General features: G+C 31.3%; 2 protein-coding genes across 2 annotated transcripts; both read right to left on the bottom strand.

The window, feature by feature from the left end:
* LOC114328974 (uncharacterized) lies at nucleotides 1-22709 on the bottom strand. Its single transcript, XM_028277978.2, has 3 exons — nucleotides 22635-22709; nucleotides 16769-17022; nucleotides 1-260 (listed from the first exon to the last, which is right to left on the bottom strand). The coding sequence occupies exons 1-3, from the start codon at nucleotides 22705-22707 to the stop codon at nucleotides 39-41; spliced, it is 549 nt and encodes a 182-aa protein (XP_028133779.2). The 5' UTR covers nucleotides 22708-22709; the 3' UTR covers nucleotides 1-38.
* On the bottom strand, nucleotides 8715-10864 carry LOC126882804 (uncharacterized). Its single transcript, XM_050647877.1, has 2 exons — nucleotides 10712-10864; nucleotides 8715-10558 (listed from the first exon to the last, which is right to left on the bottom strand). The coding sequence occupies exon 2, from the start codon at nucleotides 10390-10392 to the stop codon at nucleotides 9940-9942; it is 453 nt and encodes a 150-aa protein (XP_050503834.1). The 5' UTR covers nucleotides 10393-10558; nucleotides 10712-10864; the 3' UTR covers nucleotides 8715-9939.
* Nucleotides 22710-23702: the final 993 nt, after the last annotated feature.

Raw genomic sequence — 23702 nt, forward strand, 5'->3', positions numbered from 1 at the left:
TGGATTGTAATTATTTAATTAGGATTACCACCAGATTATTAAGCTGCAACAATGTTTTTTCTACATGTTTCATATTTTTCTGGTAGACCGCATTCGGGTTTATGCTTATTCTCAGGATCGTTACATTTATATTTTGCGATTATAGCATTTTTGATATCGTACTTGATTTCACTAGATGTTTTTAGATCTTTCAATACTATTGGAGTTAGGAGTTTCGTTATATCTTCATTGGTAAAAATTTTCCTACACTCTCCAAAATCCTAAAAATAAATGAAAAATTAATTAAACTCTATTTTATAAATAACTAACTAAATTGTAATCGGGGCCTATTTTACCACTAATCCCGTGAGGCACCTGCCTCAGACCCGCATTTTAATGGGGCCCAGAAAGATCACCAGAAAATTTTTTTATTGCAATAACAAAATTTTTTAAATTTCTTTCAATTTACGAACATGAAATGATAAATGATGACTCCACTGTTGATTTTCAAGCGACTTCCCCTGTAACAAGTACAGGGTTATTCACTATATTTTGACCCCGCTGTAAACTGCTTTATTTACAAAATTAGAAAAAATGTAAAATACAAAAGTTATTTAATTTTTAAAATATGATTTTTTTACTTATATAACATACTAGTGACGTCATCCATCACGGGCACGATGACGTAATCGACTATTTTTTTAAATGAGAATAGGTTCCGTGTGCTAGCTCATTTGAAAAGTAATTCAATTCTCTATTCAGTAATATAAACATTAAGGTAATTAAAAAATCCACAAGGAAAAAGTTTTCCTGTAGTTGTCTGTATACCATGTAATACAAAACAACAGTAAAATCCTTTATAAAAGGTATATTTAAAATTCCTCAAAAGGGCTACATCAAAATCACATAACTAGTTTTCGACTGGTTTACCAGTCATCATCAGTGCTTACGTGCAATGTACCGGGTGTCCCAATAAGAATGGCTCTCGGCCATATCTCAGGAACCGTTTATAGTAGAGCTTTGAAATAAAAAAATTTATAACCAAAGTTGCCTCAGGAAAAGCCTGGAAATTATTTTCATAATTGTGGGACCACCGCTAGAGGGCGTAATTGAATATCAAAAATTAAAAAATCTAAATTTTACAAAATTTTCCTAATGAAGGGGCACTGGAAATCCGATCGTCGTATTCTTCATAAAATTCTACGCATATTGGATTTGACAAGTTTAGGTCTACCTTTGGAAATAAGAGGTGGGGGTGAGTGGGAACCTTGTTATGAAAAACTGGCTGTGAGTCCGGTTCTGCTTAATCAAATTTTGCAAACTTGGTCTTGTTGAAGACAGATCTTTTTCGTCAATGTAAAAGTTATGATTTCCAACCAACTTACTGAGTAATATGCCAGCTAGAAGGCGTTATTTAATTTTTTTCAGAAATCTAGTGTTCCTTGGAAAATATTAAATACAAACATGCATTTTTAATACCATATTACAAAATTAGACAAAATTAGCAACAGAATAGCGAAAACCGCATGTTAATACCTTTTTTTTATCTCGAGATATTTTACAAAACGTGTAAATTTAAAAACATAACTATTACTGTCACCGGTAAACGAAATTAATTAAAAGTAGTGTGCTATGGAAACAACAAAGAAACATTTTCCAACTGTCAACGTATATTAGGTCTTTTCAACGCTTCTCATTTGTTTCGAGCCTCGTTCATATCTCGTATATTAATGTTATACACGGATTATACGGCATATGACAGAGGCTCGAAACAAATGAGAAGCGTTGAAAAGCCCTATTACAAAGAAATAAAAACAACTATTTAGTGATGACATAAACGTTCAAATTTTTGCCCTTCATTTTCGTTGCAAACATTTACTCTTTCAAGAGTAGATTGAACAGCAGTCTCAATTTCTGCTTTCCATATACTTTGAATGGCGTTTAGTATTCTCTGGATAATGTATCCTAGAGTAGTGTATGATGGGCAACAATTTGAATATTTAGGTCGTCACTAAGTAGTTCTTTTTGTTCTGTGTTATATTTAATTTTAATAGTATTGTCTCTCTTTATATTGTTGTTTTAATTAATTATATTTTTATACGTTGACATCTGGAAAATGTTATTTTGTTTTTTTCCACAGCACACTACTTTTCATTAACTTAGCTTACCGGTGATAGTAACAGTTATGTATAAAATTTACACGTTTCTCGAGATATCTTGAGATAGAAAAAAGGTATCGACATGCGGTTTTCGCTATTCTATTGCTAATTTAATCTAATTTTATAAAGTATGATTAAAAATGCATACTTGTATTTAATATTTTCCAAAGAAAACTGGATTTCTGAAAAAAATTTCTTATTACTTATTAGGATGGTTCAAAATTATCACGTTTACATTGAAGAAAAAGATCTGTCTTCAACAAGACCCAGTTTTCAAAATTTGATTTAGCAGAACCGGACTTACAGCCATTTTTTCATAACAAGGTTCCCACTCACCCCCACCTCTTATTTGCAAAGGTAGAGTTAAACTTGTTAAATTAAATATGCGCAGAATTTGATGAAGAATACAATCATCGGATTTCCAGTGCCCCTTCATTAGGAAAATTTTGTAAAATTTTGATTTTTTTATTTTTGATATTCAATTACGCCCTCTAGCGGTGGACCCACAATTATGAAAATAATTTCCAGGCTTTTCCTGAGGCAACTTTTATTATAAAATTTTTTATTTCAAAGCTCTACTAAAAACGGTTCCTGAGATATGGCCGAGAGCCATTCTTATTGGGACACCCGGTACAACTGATACGACTCTTAGTAATATTTGATTATTTTGAGGAGTGTGTTTGATTGGTCTGACATTATATTATATTGATTATGACAGACAAATAATAAAATAAACAAACAAACAACAAACAACTGATTACATATGTTAATTCATATATTAAAGTAATATAAATATACACATCATATGAAAGGATTCTCTTCTAATCTCTCAGAAAACGAACGATCTTCATGAGCGGTCAGGGGCGTGCAGTCCATGGAAGCAAGGGAAGCATTGCTTCCCTTGGTTTCCGTAGTAATGCCGTACCATCTGAGTAACTGAGATAATTTTAAAAAAATTGAACAAACACATAATAAGCAGGATTTTAAGTTGCGTACGAGAATATTTAATTATGTAGTACAAGCAGCAAGTACCTACCTAATAAGAAAAGACAAACGTATTTTACTCTATTTTTGTCATACAGTAAATAACTAAGCAATGAAATAGGTACCCATACTAGTATAAGCAGCGCTGTATGCTGCATCCTTCCGTACTCGGACCATGATCGTATTTCTACGGTGGTATTCGGAGTTATATCAGCATAACAATCTGATTTTTAAGTTGCTTCTCTCCAGCAACTCAAGCCTATGTCATAGAAGGCCTATGTAAAAATCATCGGGGTTAGATGGTGAGCGGTGAGTTCAAATTTGGGGCATATCTTTAGCTTATAAGCAGTTTTGTCAATTGCATACGAAGATGTTTTTGGTGAATTTAAATGGGATTTACCAGCATTTGACAATGACGGGCTTCCTTGACTGATTTTTTGAAAGTATGAAGATGGATTTTATTGAATTATTTATATAAATAAGTACATAGAATTATTTATATTATAAATACTAAATATAAATATTATTTATATAAATATATTATAAAATATGTATTAGTGTTTTGGAAAATGGTGAAAATGTGAAATGTGGGATACAGAAACCATAAATAGCTCGAGAGGATTTTTGGATAGTTTAAAAGATTATTTGAATTTTACTTTATAACTTAGCTTTTTTCAGAAATCTTTCCATTCTCAGATAATTTATTTAATGTATTGCAATGCAAGATAAACGAGATTGGTTTTTGTGTAAAAAAATTTGCGTATTTAAAGATATTATTAACAAAAAGAGAGAGATGACTTTGAAAAATGCTCGAATAATATGATGGCAAGAAGTTAAGTTAAGCCTAAAAGGAAACGAATAGGTACGCACTGATAATGTTGGGGATGTCGAATCGTGCTACCGCCAACTATACAATTTACCAGATTTTCGATCAAATATGTCAACGAATGGAAAATAGGTTTTAAGAATTTTGATGACCGAGACTTTCTTTAGCTGTGCAATTTTAATAAATTAAAAAAACACATTTTCCTGAAAAACAAACAAAATCTTTGATGCGTCTTCATGGACAATATTTTGACTTGATTTCATTAAGTTCAGAACTAACAGCTTTATATGAGACTGAGGATATTGAGTATTGACACAAAAAATATTGCCAGTGAGTTACTAATATTTTTTCCACCTACCTCTACCGAAACTATACATTTCCTGACCTGATTGTAGGGAGGAAAGGCGTACCTACTTTTCGTCCCTAGGGAGACAAGGTACTTTTACTCCCTAGGGAGTATACCTAGTAGTATGTATACGTTTTATAAAGGATTTTACTTGTTTTCTTTTTCAATTGAATATAATCTGATTAAAGAAATGTCACAATATCCACGTTTGTACAAGGAAGTTATAGACAAGTTTTCGAAAAATGGTAGAAGAACTGAACTACATTATAAATAGGTGTTTTTACAATTTTTTTTATAAATTGCTTCCCCTGTTTCAAATTTCACCGCACGCCCCTGTGAGCGGTACATATTTTTGGTCTTCCAGAACCTTGCTTTCTTTCGAGAGGTTCTGGTTCTCTCCATCTTTTATTAATCTTAAAAACTGTTGTTCTGCTTATACCCCAGGCTGTGGGTGAAAAAACGTGATATAATTCAGGAATTTTTGAAACCTATCAGGTGTTGTAAAGGACGATGCCAGGAATAACTTCTACTAAAATGTGACCAAAAATATCGTGAGCTTTTTTTTTAATTGCGATTTTCATTTGTTAAATTTGCAATTTTTAAAGATTTTTAATTTTGCAGCTTAGAATATTAATTTTAGAGAAAAACTTTTTGATAGAAAGTTGTAGCAAATTAAAAAACCTACAATTTGAGCTATGGTAATATTAATTTCGTTTATTGGTTATTGCAAAACAGCTTGCGAAAAGTCCAAAATGGCCGTTTTTTACAATTGCGTTATTTATTGTACAAATAATTTTTTTTTATTTTTTAAAGCTTTAAAATGAAGATCTTTCAATTCCAAACATAAAAAAAAATTGCAAGGCTGGATTACCGAATTCGTTGCTTAGATATTATAAATTGTTTATCCCAAGAGGTCAAATGTTGAAGGCTATAATTTTTTGAAGAAAAATCATAGAGAGTTGTTGTAACATCCAATCTCCTTCTAAAGAGTTATATTTTCATATTCTGATGTAAATAAATGCGTAAAACATTTTTAAACCTCTAATTTTTGGGTTTGAAAATAAGGGGACAAATTTCGTTATAAACATTTAGAGCTGAAGCGGCCCAGTACACCCTATGAGTTTTTAACTTACAGATTATTGTTGCTGAAGAGGAAACGAAGATTTATAAAAAAATAAAAAAATTTCTACGACCAGCTGAAGCCGAGCTAAATGTTGGGTTTGAAAATAAGGGGGCAAATTTCGTTATAAACATTTAGAGCTGAAGCGGCCCTGTACATCCTATGAGTTTCTAACTTACAGATTATTGTTGCTAAAGACGAAACGAAGATTTATAAAAAAATTAAAAAAATTTACAACTAACTGAAGCCGAGATAATTGTTTATTTTTTCTTAAATCGTAGTGCCTTTATTTATAACAATTAAGAAATTATTTTACAGTCATTGACTAAAGAAAGACTTATGTTATCTTAAAATAAAAATTATTATAAACTACAATTACATTTAATTATTAAAAATTATTTTTAAAATCGGTGCTTTTGCGAGCGGACGAATTTTGCAAATCGCCCGGCTCGCTTCAAATCCGCGAGCTCGGAAAATTTTTACGTAACTTGTATTAAATTTTGACCGAAAACAATTTAATAATATTACCATTATAATATACAGTGTATTTACCACTGTATTTGTTTTTCTTGATAAACTTTTATATGTGAAATCTCATTTCTGAAGAAATAATATTACAAAAATGATACATATAACTATATTTTTAATTTTTGCATTGTTATATAAATATGATAATAATAATGTTACTTCTTATTATACAATATAAAACTTTTTCTTCTTGTAGTGACTATCCGTTTTGGAGGTTGGCGACCATCATGGCAATTTGGCAAACCCCATTTGGAAACTGAGAACCAGGAAGGCGAAGGATTACCTTGCTAGAAAATTTACGTACGTCGTTTAACACAACAACTACAAATCTTTTTAGAGCAGCAGTACCGATTTAGTGTGCAAGTACAGATTGCCATGATGGTCGCCAACATCCAAAACGGATAGTCACTACAAGAAGAAAAAGTTTTATATTGTATAATAAGAAATAACATTAATATTATTATATTTATATAACAATGAAAAAATTAAAAATATGGTTATATATTTCATATATATGTATCATTTTTGTAATATTATTTCTTCAGAAATGAGATTTCACATATAAAAGTTTATCAAGAAAAACAAATACAGTGGTAAATAGACTGTATATTATAATGGTAATATTATTAAATTGTTTTCGGTCAAAATTGAATACAAGTTACGTAAAAATTTTCCGAGCGCGCGGATTTGAAGTGAGCCGAGCGATTTGCAAAATTCGGACGCTCGCAAAAGCATCGATTTTAAAAATAATTTTTAATAATTAAATGTAACTATATTTTATAATTATTTTTAATTTAAGATAATATAAGTCTTTCTTTAGTCAATGACTGTAAAATAATTTCTTAATTGTTGTAAATAAAGGCACTACGATTTAAGAAAAAAGAAACAATTATCTCGGCTTCAGTTGGTTGTAGAAATTTTTTTATAAATCTTCGTTTCCTCTTCAGCAACAATAACCTGTAAGTTAGAAACTCATAGGATTTACAGGGCCGCTTCAGCTCTAAATGTTTATAACGAAAATTGCCCCCTTATTTTCAAGCCCAACATTTAGCTCGGCTTCAGTTGGTCGTAGAAATTTTTTATTTTTTTATAAATATTCGTTTCCTTTTTAGCAACAATAATCTGTAAGTTAAAAACTCATAGAATGTACAGGGCCGCTTCAGCTCTAAATGTTTATAACGAAATTTGCCCCCTTATTTTCAAACCCAAAAATTAGAAGTTTAAAAATGATTTACGCATTTATTTACATCAGAATATGAAAATATAACTCTTTAGAAGGAGATTGGATGTTTCACCAACTCTCTACGATTTTTTTTTTCAAAAAGTTATAGCCTTCGACATTTGACCTCTTGGGATAAACAATTTATAATATCTAGCAACAAATTCGTTAATCCGGCCTTACAATTTTTTTTTTTATATTTGGAATTGAAAGATCTTCATTTTAAAGCTTTAAAAAATAAAAAAAATTATTTGTACAATAAATAACGCAATTGTAAAAAACGGCCATTTTGGACCTTTCGCAGGCTGTGTTGCAATAACCAATAAACGAAAGTAAACTTACCATAGCTCAAATTGTAGGTTTTTTAATTTACTACAACTTTCTATTAAAAAGTTTTTCCCTAGAATCAATATCCTAAGCTGCAAAATTAAAAATCTTTAAAAATTGCAAATTTAACAAATGAGAATCGCAATAACAAAAAAAGCTCACAATATTTTTGGTCACATTTTAGTAGAAGTTATTCCTGGCGTCGTCCTTTACCATACCTGATAGGTTTCAAAAATTCCTGAATTATATCCTGAAATCGATCTATTTTTCGCCCACAGCCTGGAGTATTACGTTAAAAAGGTTCGCTACGGCAGATAGTGACCAACCATCTTCTAATTTCGTTACAATTCTTGCTTTTAGTTCTTTGCTAGCATGTGCAGCCATTTTTAGAGGTTGAACAAAATAAGTTATGTGACAAATTTTAAGATTTGGCAGTGACAGTGACAGTATGTAAATAATAAGTATTTGTCATTCAAAATACACTGCTCAATTTTCTACAAATACGCTTTAAGAGTCGTATCAGTTTTTTTTGGAACCAGCTGTACATGCTAACCGCCAAGATATTATTTAACAAAAATATGTGGGTCAAAGCCCAGTAAAAGTAGTACGTCAAAGAAACGTTGGTTCAAAATGCTACATTAAGCGTGGATGTTTAAAATATTTTGCTAATCTGCCCCAGGTAACATTTGAGCTGTGGATTTGACTTGTTCACATGGTTAAAGTATGTCAGCAAGTCAAAAAAAATAAATTCTTTTTTTTTTGTATCAATAAATTTAATTCAAAATAATTTTTCTTGGGCACCCTGTATAAATAATAATTATGTCAATGTTTATATTACCGAATAGAGAATAGAGAAGTGAATAACCTTTCAAATGAGCTAGCACACGACCCCAACTCTCATTTAAAAAATCATCTATTGCCTCATCACGCGTAAATGTATGACGTCACTAATATGATATCGCCTCTTTGCTTCAATAAGGTGTTAAGTTAAAAAGTACAATTTTACAGGAGACTCCTTTTTAACTTACAAAAAATTATTGTCTCCAAAGCAATGCATTTTTATAGTCCATCTAATATTAACTATAAATGTTAACTACTTACGTCTCTGAAAATGTTCGATAGGCCTGGTGATGTAATAAATTTAGCGAAAAATTTGAATATTTACAAAAAAGGTGATGATATGTCACACTTTTCCCGAAGAAATATAATAAGATGAAGGTTACAAACTGATTTGTCACGTTGTTGATGATATTATTTTTGTTATGTTACTGGGTTATACAATAAACAAACGTTGTCGAAGTAAAAGATTTTAGATTTGACAATTATGTTCTTTATTGAAAAAGTGTAACTATAACAAACAATATTAGAATTACAAGGCGAAATTAAATTCTTAAATTAAAACTATTTCTTAAAGTTATTTAATATTGAGTAAAAGCTTAAATTCTAAAGGAACTAATTTCATTAAATTACGAAAATGTAACACTTAAAATACTGTCTTTGTCAAAACAAGCAAAACAAGTGACTTTTAAAACTACAACCTGTGATATCTTGGAATTAGGATTTTTTTAACCAAATCCATGAGATCCGCTTTTTTCTTACCGGGCATACCTGGTTTTGCGCTGTATGCATCTCTCAATTCCAAATTGTTGCTATTTTTCTTTTTATTAATAACTATATCTTTCTTAAATTGTCAGCGTATGAATTTTTAAAAAATATAGCATCGATTCGCTTTTTTTTAAGTTGAATCACCTTTAAACCTGCTAGTTTTACTGTCTCATTATTTTCATCTTTCAGTAAAGAAAAGTTAGTTAGGGCCGTTACATAGGGCCGCATCTTAATTGACGTTTAATTTCTCTCGCAATTTGAGAATGAGCAGGATCTCTCTCGTTTTGGGTGTGCCCTTTTATCAAATATTTATGCGTTACTGAGTTAAGATTTTCAGTTGTTTTTACTATGTATAGATACATACAGATCATAAATGTATTTTTTTTGCTGGCCTGCACAATTAACAGAATAGAACACAACGTCTAAATTGTTGACTGTTTTTGAAACTTTCTTAAGGTACTTGTAAATACATGTAACGATTTCATTCACAACTCTATGGGCGTTTGACTCATCCCAAACATAGCTTTTAACACAGCTATTCTGAATGTTGTATATGGTTAAATTAAAAATATTCAATGTCGATTTATAGTAGCAGACCGAAATCTCCCTTTTGGGGAATTGAAACACTGCTGCAAGTCATACACTGAGACCAGAATTGTATTGTCTTTTTTATCATTCTCTATCTCTATATGTGAGAGAACTTCATGACATCCGCAATTATCTTTCATTGCTGAAATGTTGCTGTCTCTATCTTCTTCTTTAAGGCCGTCTCAATAGGCCGGTTATTAATTGCTAAAGTATTTTTAAAGAATAGTTTACACACTCTAGTCTTTACACCAGTAACAGTTAAAAAGAAAGCGTTGTTATTGTCACGAGAAGGTGCAACGTTCCCATCGGCATCCATTTTAACGTAACGATATTTTGGGACGACTGCTTCAACACTGTTTGCGATAAATGGCCACTGTTTTCGATGTTTCCTAAATCCCAGTATTCTTTAAATAATTGCAAACGTCGCTCCTCTGTGATATTTGACCGGCATTTGAAAGCACAACTTTCTCTGCAAGGTGGTTTCAATGTACATTCTGGAATGGATTTCTTTGCCTTTAGTGTCTGATAAGATTTTCCACAGTTTCTCAGTTTCTTTACTACATTTTTTTGACAATTATCTTCTTGTCTTTGTCTTTTCTTTCCTATTTTATTTTGACTACAATCTGGATTTGTTAACTTCTGTTGAGAGGCGCTTATATTTTCCTTATCAGACGGTTTACTTTGTATTGGTATAAGATTATTAAGTATCATTTCATGAACTTCCCTAGATAGCTGATTCACACTTTCACATAAAATATTGTCTTGATTTCTTGTCTAATAGGTAAATCTTATCCGTCAGAACATGAAGCATATCTTCCATTACAATGTCTTAGTTCTATATCTTCATAGTCTGGGTCTTTTACGGAGTCGTAGCTATCTGTAAAGAAAATTATGGTTAGAATATTACCAAAAATAGGTAAAAAATGAAATGCTTTTGATTACATTGAATAGAATATTACTCAAATTAGGTAAAAAAATGAAATGCTTTTGATTAAATTGAAATGAACATTAATTAAATACATTAAATTACCTTCATTGAAAGAGCTTGATGAGCTGGTTGACGAGTCACTAGATGAGCTACTGCTAATCGAATCACAACGACTATGATTCGGAACTGTTAAGTCAACTTTTCCTTCTGTTAACAATCAGTCCTCTAAGTTTGAAGTTCCATTCTGTATGTTTAATGTTGTGCCATTATCTAAAAAACGGTACGTCAAATTTAATAATATTTATTATATAATAGAAAATAAGAATAAAACAGAAAATAATAGTAATAACAGCCATATACGTAAACCTGTTAGGCATACCCTACCTAACACAGATATTTAAATTTTACACAAGTTATCGGTCAATCGTAGCCAGAATCGGCGATGAATGACAACAAAACCTATCGTCTAATGGGTGCCTAAATACTTCGTAGATAACTAAAACTTACATACCTCCCACATAACAATTTCATGTTCTTAGTAGATTCATAGAACATACTTTTCAGAAAAAGTATATACTTAGAATATGCGTAATTACCATTGCGAATGTGCAGAGCATATACTGAGTATATACTACATTACAGTACTTAAACGTTCTATGTATATACTTAGAATGTACTACCGCACTTTTTTTCAGAATATACCAAGAACATACTTTTTAGAAGATTCTAAGGAGGTGCTATAAACCTTCTATTTATATACTTAGAATGTACTATCGCACATATTTTAGTATATAGGAAGAATATTCCAAGGAAGTGCTATATACCTTCTAGTTATATACTTAGAATGTAGGGGAGATATGCCTGAGACGGCATACTTTTTTTTAAATGTTTTGTAATCGATAATCGATAGAGTTAGACATGTAATAAAAATCAAAGTCAGTGCTAGGAACATTTACATAAATATATCATTATTTCTTAACAAGGTACATATTATAGTATTTTTCTGAAAAAATAAATTGTAAAGTATTACATGTGCCATCTCACCCACATACATGTGGGTAAGATGGCATACCCTTGAAATAAAGGCACTAATCTCGACTCATAAGTCACAAATAATTTTTTTTTGTAGTCTTGGGTACACCGGCACATTCGAAATATGACCACTTGCCACAAATTTGTCAAGGTTAGTCATTTGGCACATCTTAGTCAGGTTTATCGAGAACGAGATAATGAAAAGAGGCCATTACAAAAAGTGCAAGCAGCAACTTCCTCGTCACTTGTCTCAACATCGACGGAATCGATTTTGTCTGTTCGAATTCCTCTTAAAACGACCCATAACTGTAACGACAAACTTCAATCATATAACAAAATTAATGCAGTGTAAAAACGCATAAGGGTGAGATGGCATACCTGTGCCATCTAATCCACCTGCTTACTATGCCATCTCAGGCAACATTGCAATCATACCGTTTTTTTAACCTAATTTTTCTTAAGCATATTTTTAAGATATAAATCGATACTGACGTGATAGGTATAAGGTAAAAGAACATCACAAAATTTAAAAACTTAACTCAGGTGTAAAGACTCGCGAATTATAATGTGATACAAAAAAAGTCAATAAATATTTTGTCCTACCTAATTAACATTCCAAAGGCTACTGCTGTCAAAATAAAACTAACATGCATAAGTTCAACAATGTTGACAAATTTTAACTTGAGGAACTGAAAACTGTCACACTAGGCACCAAATTTGGAATAGTTTACGAAAAACGCGTGATATGCCATCTCAGCCAGTATGCCGTCTCAGGCATACTTCCCCTACTATCGCACATGTTTTTAGTATATGGGAAGAATATTCCAAGGAAGTGCTATATACCTTCTATGTATATACTTAAAATGTACTATCGCACATATTTTTAGTATATGGGAAGAATATTCCAAGGATGTGCTGCAGTGGTGTCATGGCAAAATTAGCAGTGCGGGAACGCAGTGCCGGAACGCATTGCTAATTTTTGTTTACAAGACCTAAATTCTCTATTATTTTTTTTTCTTTTCTTAACCAGTGCGGGAACGGCGTTCCCACGCGTTCCCACACCATGACACCACTGATGTGCTGTATTTCTCAGAAGTATGTTTTCAACATCACCCAATCTCATCCTATAGGTTCTACCAAAGAATACTAACACACCCACTGGGTGTGTTAGTATTCTTTGGTTCTACTAATATATTACATTTACATATTCTAATTGCATATGAGAATGTAGCAAGAGAATGTACATTCTACAATATTATGTAAAAAGTAAGTATAAAATATATAAACTTTAGTTATGTTATATAGGTACCTATTTATAATAAATATTATATGGGTAAGTAGCCTATATATAAAATATAAGTAATATATTTAGTTATTATTTGCACATCAAAATAAAAATGCTGCTTATATAATTATATAATAGCCAAATATATATGTAAATTACTAAAATTTATAGATATCTATATACATTATACATACTTTTACTTACTAGGTATTTAGGAAGTATTGAAGTACCAATATGAATTTATTATTTTCAAACTGCTTTTTATGTTCTTAAAAATTTTTTAGTCCTTGTAGCTAGAAATACTTGGTCCTACCTAACAGCGTAGACATAAATAAATGCATAGCTGTACTTGTACTGCAAACTATTTTCATATTTTGCTCTTTTGTTACCTACCCCCTTCCCTTGTGCAGGTATAAAATGCAATGCAAGGGTCAGAATGACAATGAATGGCCGTTTCCGGATTCCCGAAAATTATAGGTAAAAATACTTATGGTATGATATATAAACTCAAATCAAAATGGTATATTCATTTCAACTGAAAACGAAACGAGAATTTCTCATTTTTCTTCAGTAGAATTAAGTTTTAAACTTTTTACCATACAATTAAAACGGTTTAAAAAAAATGAATTAGATAGTTCAGTAGTACCTACCAAAATACATACTTTTTGGACTTGCCACGTTATTGAAGCAAAGAAGCGATATATACATATGTCAAAAAATCATAATTCAAAAATAAAAAAACCATCTGTTTCAGGATTTTTCTTTAAAATTGCTGCCTTACGAAATAACGAATTTATTAAAAACAGTTGCACCATTCGTATGCTACAACAGCGCTACAAGAAGTGTACCTGCACAAAAATAAAATTAGTGTTTTCTTTTTAAGTAAATATTATTTTATGTGTCTCTTTTACCAATTTTGGCCTAACTTTTACCACACACTTTACATCACACTCCCAAGAGTGTTTGGTAAATCCCCTAATAGTAGAGTCACTGAAGGTTTTCACCTCTGATTTCGTTGAACCTCCATCGATACCTCAAGCAACAAAGGTGACATGATGTAAACTTGCGCTTTTACCTTGGGGGTGGAAGCCAGCCCTTCTCGGGGGTAAAAATTATTTTATCAACAATAATACCATAAATCGATATAAGGACAAATTCTAAGCAAAATTTGTTATATAAAATTATTAACATAAATCAATGCTTTTTGAGTTATTGAGGATCAAAATAAATAATATTTTATTTTTTCGTGAAAAAATGCATGCTTTAGCTGTTTTTCATGTATAACTCAAAAACTATAAGCTTTTACAAAAAAGTTGTGATTACCAAAATTGAAGATAATAAAAAACTGAATACACTTCTTACTTAAAGAACTAAACTAATATTAAGTTAAAGTGAGTTATGGGTAACTGAATGTAAATATTTTTCGACGACTACTCAAATCTAAGTATTCAAGCTTTAATAACGGGAAACGATGCATTTTATAAAATATACCTGTTAAGCACTTGTCAAAGTACTTCGGATTACCTATCAATTGAGCTTCGGAAGAAGTCAATAGCATTAAAAATAAGCAAGTTATGATGAAAATAACAGAACCCTCGAATTTTTTAGGAAAAAGTAAAAAATAAAACATACGCCATTTCCACAAAAATTAAAATTCATAGTAATCCTTACAATATTTTCTTTATATTAGCATAAGTAATGATTTTAACAATTTTGACAGGTTTAGAATGAAAATTTTTAAAAAAAGGTATAGTTTAAAAAAAAATCAGAATTTTTAAAATGACCGTAATTTTCGTTTTCTTTCGATAATAACTACAAAAATACTTAATATATGTACGTAAAAAATGATATATAACCAAATTTCAGTTTTTTCTGTGTCAAATATTTTACATTTTTATTATTTATATTGGGTAAAAAATAACCGAGATAGAAACGTATAAAGCTTAAATTTTGCTGCGAGAACCATGTAACTGGGGCCATTTAACCTTTAATTTTTAAAAAAGTAAGGGGTTTAAAAGATTAAGTTCAACGTCGTTTAATTACCCCTGGAATTAGCTTTCAAACGGTTTGTAGGTGAATCTGATATCGTAAAAATTAACGAAGTTATTTAAAAAAGAACAATAACATTTTTTGGAAAAAATTTTAAAAGATAAATTTTGGAGCATGTTTGGAGCATGTTTGGAGCATAAATTTTAATGCTATCAACTTGTTCGAGGACTCATTTGATAGATATTTCTAAGTTCTTTGCCAAATGTTTTATAAGTTTATGTTCTAAAATGCATCATTTTCCCGTTATTTAAGCTTGAATACTTAGACTTGCGTACTCGCCGAAAAAATAGACATTCAATTACCTATCACTCACTTTCAGTTAACATTAAAAGGTTTTCTTAGTAAGAAGTTTATTTCATTTTTTATTACCTTCAATTTTGATAATAGTAACTTTTTTACAAAAACTTATAGTTTTTGAGATGTTTATGAAAAATCGGTTAAAAACATGCATTTTTCTCACGAAAAATTAAAATCTTTGATATTTAATAACTCAAAAATTTTAATTTATTTTAATAACTTTATATAACAAATTTTGCTTAGAATTTGTCCCTCTATCGGATTATGGGATTATTTTTAATAAAATAATTTTCACCCTCGAGAAGGGCTGGCATTCACCCCCAGGGTAAAAGCGCAAGTTGGCATTATGTCACCTTTGTTCCTTGAGATATCCTCTATCCAATTACCATTTTTCATGCAAATCTATGGAGGTTCAACGAAATCGGAGGTTATAGCTCACATCCACCTTCAGTGACTGCACTATAAGTTCCATAACAATATTAAATTGTTTTTCTACACTCATACTTTAACATTAATTACAATTTCAATACCTGTATCATAATGCGCTTCATTATGATACATATTTTTAACCAATAGACGACGTTCTGTATCGAAAGAGGCACATGCGTAATTCGCAATGTCGAGTCAAATGACATATTATACGCTTTGACAGTTCATAATGTTTAAACAAACTGATAAATTTAACCTTTAACTACGCGCGCTGGCGTACTTTGTACGCCAGATATAAGAATTCTACTGGAAATATATTTAAAAATTTAATTTTTGACCTTGTTTACCTACCTAACCTACCACTAGAATGTGCTTTACAATTGGTTTTAGTTTCGTTATAATCGTCATTCTGGGAAGATCGTAATTTACATTTTAGTATTTTTGTTGTTTCAGGCGGTGGACAATATGTATAAATACGCCACGATTATAGTAATATAAGTACATCTTTCAATTGTTTTTAAGTCATTATGGCACAAAATATATTTTTCTTTATAAACAATACTTTTTCTAATGTAAAAAATCACATTTCAAAAAAAATTTTATTAGTATTTGTATTTATCACGGAATTAGATTCCAGTTATAAATCCCAATTGGCTTACTGAGAAGGAACCCCAAGTATTCGTTAATGCCGAATAAGGTTTATAACAAACAACTAAGTGTATTTTTTAAACAAATTCGCTGTGTTTAAGTGTATTTTCTTGTGGCGTATAAAGTACGCCACGCGTGTAGTTATGTTATAACACGATGAGCGGGTAGTTAAAGGTTAAAAATTAAATATTTTTATACAATTTGCATTTAATTGCCATTATGATGCTCGTGTTTTTTACGACATTCGTCGGTACGCGGTTCATGACTTATCCCTCATACTCGCATCATAGTGAGCATCATCGCATCATAATGCTCGTCGCGCAGTATACTATTTATTTATTCCAGATTTATAAACCTGTGAAAATTTAGGTAGGATCTAACAAGCATAACATTAGTTATTGGATACTATTATTCTTTACCTGCACGTCAAATCTACCTGCTATGGCCAAATCATTCATACATTTATACATGTTTTTGCCGGAATCTCCTATTTGCTTTTTATGTTTATCCAATATCTGTTTATAATCTTCTATTGCTTTTTTATCGTCATCGTCGCTATTATGATAAGCGTCTATAAGTTCTCTGATAATTGGTTGGCTTTTGTCAATACTTCCTGCCCAAATAAACGCCTTAGAACATGCAATTACAAGCCTGGCTTTTGAAGGATCAGGAGCTAAAAAACAAGAGTCCATCATTTAAGACATCAGCAAAGATAACACAATTTATTTTAATCTTAATGGTACAGAATGGAATTGTATATAATAATATTATGATATTATCATAAGAGAAAATTGTTGCCGGCAGTATTTTCGACTGGTATGAAAGTTTGTTGCCTGGCAATTTTCACGAATTAAATTTTGACAGTTAAATCACAAGACGTCAGTCGAGTGATTTTATCACAATTTCATAAGCGAAAATTACCAAAATAGTACCTACCTACGTTCTTTAACGGTAAAATATTGCAAAGCCTCTAAATTTTAAAGAACCGCTTGGATTGACATGAAATTTGGCATACACATAGCTAACAAGTCAAAGAGAAAAAGTGATATTGTGCCGATATGTCCTTTTGCCCCGGGGTGGTTTTCACCCCCTCTCGGGGGTGAAAAAATATTCGTCCAAAGTAAGTCCAGAAATGGATAAACTGACTATTTTTAAGTAACTTTTGTTCTATAGAGTTTTTTCACTAAGTCAATAGTTTTCGCGTTATTTGCCAGTGACTATGTTCATTTTTTCAACAAAATAACCACGATTTTAGACGGTTTTTCGCAAATAACTCAAATAGTAAGTATTTTGTCGAAAAAACATTTTTAGCAAAAATATAGCCTATAAATTTTTTTTTTTAAAATGGTGTGTATATATCACGTCTCCGTACCTAGTAGAAGCACAGTTATAGCTAATTAAAAATAGGTTCGTATTCGTCAAATTCCAAATGGAATACTTTAACGTGAAATAACCAAAAATGAAGCACATTTTGGGGAAAACTCAAAACAACTTATTTAAAGTGTTTAAAAAAAGCTTCATTTTGGTTTTATATAAAAAAATTCTAGCATCAAAAGTAAACAAGTTACGCTCAAAATAAAGTTAGTCCCTTTTTTTTGGTAAAAAAATCGGAAAAATCACCCCCTAATTAGTATCTCAAATGAACTTAATCGTTCCGACTTCACAAGTTTCTTGACTCTTGTATGTATTATTTATATGATCTGTAAGTTTCATCAGTTCAAAGTCCTTATTTTTAAAAGGGCCTTTAGTTAAAAGGGGTTGAACGAGTCACTGATCACGAATATATGCAAATTTAGAAACACCAAATCTTTATCATTTTTTGTCTAACAGAAAAATAAAAAAATACATGATATTCAGAAAAGCAATGCTGACTTTTTCTTTTTCGAGATTTTTGGTATCTCTAACTATTTTTAAGTTATTTTGAAAAAAAGTATATTTTTCAAAATTAAAATTTTTAAAATTTTTATTTTAAAACCAATTTTTTTCAAAAATAAGCACTTTGAATCAATGAAACTTACAGATTATACATATAAACACAACATAAGTAAAATAATTTGTGGAGCGGTAACAATTAATTTCATTTAAGTTACTAATTAGGTGGTGGTCTTCCCGATTTTTTTTGCCAAAACAAAAGGGACCAACTTTATTTTGAGCGTAACTTGCTTAAGTTTAATGCTAGAAACTTAATATAAAAACAGAAATAAAGCTTTTTTTAAACACTTTAAAAAAGTTATAATGGGTTTTCCCCAAAAAGTGCTTAATTTTTTCGATATTTTACTTCGAAATATTCTATTTGAAATTTGGTGAACATGAATCGATTTTTCATTGGCTATAACACTGGTTCTACGAGGTCCAGAGACCTAAGGTGTACACCATTTTTTTACTTTTTTACAGGCTATAATTTTGCTAAGAACTTTTTTTTCGACAAAATACTTTACTACCCAGGGCAAAAGCATACATCGACACAATATCACTTTTTTTCTTTGACATAGCAAAAACCATGAAAGAATGTACTAAGAGGCACTTGGTACTTGAATACTTGGTACTGAAAGGTACTTGAATAAAACCAGAAAAAAATTTTGCCGGTAAAGAAATTTCTCTCGAATGATATTTGACAAGCCTATTTCACGAGCCACATAAAATTAACCATATCAACTAAACATAATCTTTATGTATTTGTTAACAATATTAACTGTATAATTATTACAAGCTATAGTAGTTTGCCCATTCTTTTCTACCAAAGCATGATTGTGTGTATTATTGACCTGTAGCTCTTGGGAACTCGAATATCTAGCTCCATTTGTTGTTCTGAGATTTTCGATCAACTTCTGGTGGTGACTGAAATAGCTGCAGATATGGTTTTAGAAGGCTTGAATTTGAGTGACCCGTTAATTTAATTAAATCCTGTTCAGAAACACCTTGCTTAAACAGGGCTGACACAGCTGAAGATCGATAAGAATGGTTTTTCTTTTATGTTTTTTGTGCCTATTCCAATTTGTTCAGCTGACATTTTTGCCCACTTGGATACGATGTTGATTCCAAGTGGACAGTTTTTGAATCAAGATCCATCCTTCCAGTTGGGGTGAACGGTAAGAAAGAGTATGTCTGATAAAATCTTTGATCTCCTTTTTTCCATTAATTTCAAAAATAATCTAACTGGGCATAAATTTTTGTTTGCTGAATTTCTTACCAGCCATTTGCTACTCGCCAAACTTTTCGAACCGCCTTGATTTGTTTTGGAAAAAATGTTGTTGTATTCAATTTGGTCCGTAAATTCTCCCATAACATCAAATTCCTTCAGGAAAAGTGAATCTTTCGGCTGTTTACGGCCTCATTGGCTCTCCAAGTAAGTTCAAATGAGTAAAGGTGAAAAAACTTTTTTGTGCTCCATCGGGGGTTTCCTCGTCGTAGCTTTGGATGATTTTTAATAGTTTTTCGGTGGATAATGCTTTTGAACCGAGTTATCTTTTTTCTTGAACACTTTGAAGCTGCCTCCGCTTGGTATCTCTGGCCAATCTTGCACATTTGAAAGATATATCTGTGAAAGGATCGATTGTTATGCTGTACTCCGTAAAATATTTTTCGTGTACCATTTTTGCTGTAGTATTCCACATTGACATTACAGACGACTCTTTATAGCTCGCCATTGCCTTTTTTGATGTTAAAGGCATAATCCTCGAGAATTTTTACTAGTTCCGTTATGGTAGTACCTACATCTTTCTGTAAAAGCGTTCTCACCTGTTGGAACTCCGAAAATTGGGTCCAAATAGAGCTTCTGGACCTCTGCGTTTTCAATGGGACATTTTCGGTAACCAAATTTTTGATTTCTTCACCTGACTGGCATCTAAATCTTGATTTTTCGTCTGGATTCATTATAGTCCATGTGGTGAGACCGCTCCCGTCTGGAAAAATTTTATATTCGGTTTCTTTGTGGACTCCGGTTCAAAAATGTCCTCTTTAAACAAATCTGAAGGGTGCCGGGCGGAATGTTTGGGCAGAAATAGTTTAAACAATTTTTTTAAACAAATACAAAAGATCACGTTTTTTTGTTCCGGAGCATATATTTTTAAGTTTCTTGGGTCATTCTCAACAAGAAAGGTATCCTGTAATTTTCTCAAAAATTGATAGTTTTCGAGTTATAAGCGATTTAATATCTGAAAAATGCGAAAATACGCATTTGCAAGGCTTAAAAACTCATATTTAAATTAGTATTTTTGGGGTTACCAGATACTTAAATTGAAGTTTAAACATTCAGCTTCAAGATTCTGAAGAGTGATCGCGTCTAACCTTAATTTTAATCGTTGTTTTTTAATTGTTAAATATGCATGTACATCCGATTTTTGGCCGGTGCGGCGCGCTTTATTTCAAAAATTTCCTATTTTCCACCGAAAAATATTTTTTATAGATTCTTTGGAGTATTCTAAATAAAATAAGCTTTTTGACATTTTTCTCAAAATTTAATAGTTTTAAAGTTATAAGCGATTTAAAATCCAAAAATTTTTTTGTCATTTTTCGGATTTTAAATCGCTTATAACTTTAAAACCATTAACTTTTGAGAAAAATGTCATGAACTTTATTTTATTTAGAATATCCCAAAGAATCTATAAAAAAATATTTTTCGGTAAGAAATAGAAAATTTTTGAAATAGAGCGCGCCGCACCGGCAAAAAAATCAGGTGTACCTGCATATTTAACAATTAAAAAACAACGATTTAAATTAAGACTAGACGCGATCACTCTTCAGAATCTTGCAGCTGAATGTTTAAACTTCAACTTAAGTATTTGGCAACCCTAAAAATACTAATTTAAATATGAGTTTTTAAGCCTCGCAAATGCGTATTTTTCAGATTTTAAATCGCCTATAACTCGAAAACTATCAATTTTTTGAGAAAATTTACAAAATACCTTTCTTGTTTAGAATGACCCACGAAACTTAAAAATATATGTTCTGGAGCAAAAAACGTGATCTTTTGTATTTGTTTAAAAAACTTCTTTAAACAATTTCTGCCCAAAAATTCCGCCAGGCACCCTTCAGATTTGTTTAAAGAGGACATTTTTGAATAGGAATCCACAAAGAAACCGAATCAGAAATTTTTCCAGACGGGAGCGGTCTCACCACATGGACTATTATATCTGTCCAAAATTGATTACGCCTCAATGACGTTTGTCAAACTGACAACAATAGAAATTACCAGACACCTTCGTGACAGATCTGTCATAATTTTGTCAGTAGGAAACGTGGTTGCTATGACGTTTTATCAATAAAAAATAGTCTAGTGAAATAGCCTATAAAAAAATATTAATTTTTATAGCTGCACAATAATATTTAGGATTTAATGGCCTTAGCTGAATTTGCGTCTTAGCATATCGTCTCTCTAAAAGCCCAATGGGTAAAAAAAGGCATTCGAAATGTTGTTATATAGACGTATTCTGAAAATTCCTTGGAGTGCAAAAATCTCAAACGAAGAAGTTTTAAGACGAATTGGACATGGCAGAAAGTTTCTGAACACAATTAAAATAAGAAAAACATCGTATCTAAACCACAGACTTCGTAACGATAAATACTCTCTGCTATAATATGTCATTTTGCAAGGAAGGGTAGAGGGAAAAAAAAGGCTTGGGAAGGAAGAAGAAATCTTGGCTGAGGAATATCAGAGATTGGACTAACCTCAGTGTTAAACAGACATTTCATGTTGCAAAAGATATAGAAAAAAAGCGTTTAAAGAAGTGATTACCAACCTTCGTTAAAAAACGGCACAAGAAGAAGAAGAACCGGTAGCCTTTAACTGAGACAAACAGACATTATTAAGGCCGATGTGGGAGAAGCACATCTTCTCGTACAGTTTCCCTGTTCCAGTGTTCCCATGCATCAAAGTTTGTCCGACTAGACACCATTAACCTATTAACAAATTTTCAGCTTGATATTAATCAACTTTTTGGTACGCGGGATCCAGGCCTATTATGTTATATATTAAAAAGTAGCTCAGAAAACTAAAATGCTTTCTAGAGAGGAGAAAAGGTCAAATATCTATTTAACCAAGAACCCAAAAATCCGAAAAATAAAAAAAAATTAATATACTTTAGATTGCAGTTCAAAAAATGTTTCAACATTCAACCACTTATTGAAAGTCTGCAATCTAATTAGTAATATACATAATAACCATAAAGAACCAACTACAAAATAATATTTTATATTAAAATTTAGTTATATTATAACTATTTAATTATATTATAACTAACAAAGTTATACTAAATAAATACAAAAAAAAAATTAAGTAACACTTACTCTTCTCTCCATTAACCAAAGCGCCAGCAAAGAGTGCCGTGATGAGTATGACTGATTCTATGGTTAACTTCATATTTGTATAAACAAAGAAAATGGGTTGCTTTATATTGCAAAACTACTTTATAAAAAAATATGTCGACAATAGTCCAGGGAAATACGGTTTTTTCGTGACGCCGCCTCCTTCAGGCAAATGACTGTTATTTTAAGTAGTATGGACCTCTATAACAATACATACACATACATATAAATAATCAGTAGCCACTTATACCATCTAATGGTGTATGGTAGTCAGTATACCATTACTGGTATACAAATTTTCGCCATTCTTTCTTTTATTGTCATTCGTCTTGCTTTCTTCCAAGTGGTTCCTCTTCTTACCAGCAGTTCCTCAACTGTTTTGTTCCAGGTATTTTTGGGTCTTCCTCTCCTTGCCTTCTTCCATACTTTGGCTTCCCATACTCTTCTAACCTGTCGATCTTCCATACGTTGGAGGTGTTCCCATCAACTTAGCTGTTTTTGTTCAATAAATGAGATTTTTAATTCTTCCCGTATTACAGTATTTCTAATTTAATCTCTTCTCGTGACGTCCCTAACTCTTCTCAAGTATTTCATTTCGGTGGCCTGTAGTTTACTTTTCTGCCTATTTGTCAGTACACACGATTCGCAACCAAAAGTAAGGATTGGTCTGAATATCGTCTTGTATACATTCGTCTTGGTTTTGCGTGAAATTTCTCCTTTTCCTACTAAACCCTTGTTCATTAAGTAATACGTTTTAATATCTTTTTCTATTCTTGAATTTATTTCTACTTCTTCATCTTCTGAATCCTTTATCTTTGTGCTCAAATACTCAAACATGTCGACTTGTTCTAATTTTCTTCCCTCAATTGAAATGCTCTATAAGAAATCACCCCTGTCAGACTTCATTGGAATACAAAGATTGCAATAGGCGGGACATGTGATAAGAATGGGAGAGAATAGGCTACCAAAAAGAGCACTAAATGCTAGAATGCAGGGAAAGAGACCGATTTGAAAGCCAAGAAAGAGCTGGGAGGACAGAGTAAACAGCGA

The sequence above is a fragment of the Diabrotica virgifera genome, chromosome 3 (assembly GCF_917563875.1).
Source record: "Diabrotica virgifera virgifera chromosome 3, PGI_DIABVI_V3a".
Taxonomy (NCBI): Eukaryota; Metazoa; Arthropoda; class Insecta; order Coleoptera; family Chrysomelidae; genus Diabrotica; species Diabrotica virgifera.

Excerpts from the sequence above, each read along its gene's own strand:
- LOC126882804 (XM_050647877.1), bottom strand. The coding sequence starts at position 10,392 with ATGATACTTAATAATCTTATACCAATACAAAGTAAACCGTCTGATAAG.
- LOC114328974 (XM_028277978.2), bottom strand. The coding sequence starts at position 22,707 with ATGAAGTTAACCATAGAATCAGTCATACTCATCACGGCACTCTTTGCT. Across the intron at positions 17,023-22,634 it reads TTTGGTTAATGGAGAGAAGA|CTCCTGATCCTTCAAAAGCC; the intron begins GTAAGTGTTACT and ends CTTGTTTTTTAG. Across the intron at positions 261-16,768 it reads CAGGTAGATTTGACGTGCAG|GATTTTGGAGAGTGTAGGAA; the intron begins GTAAAGAATAAT and ends ATTTATTTTTAG.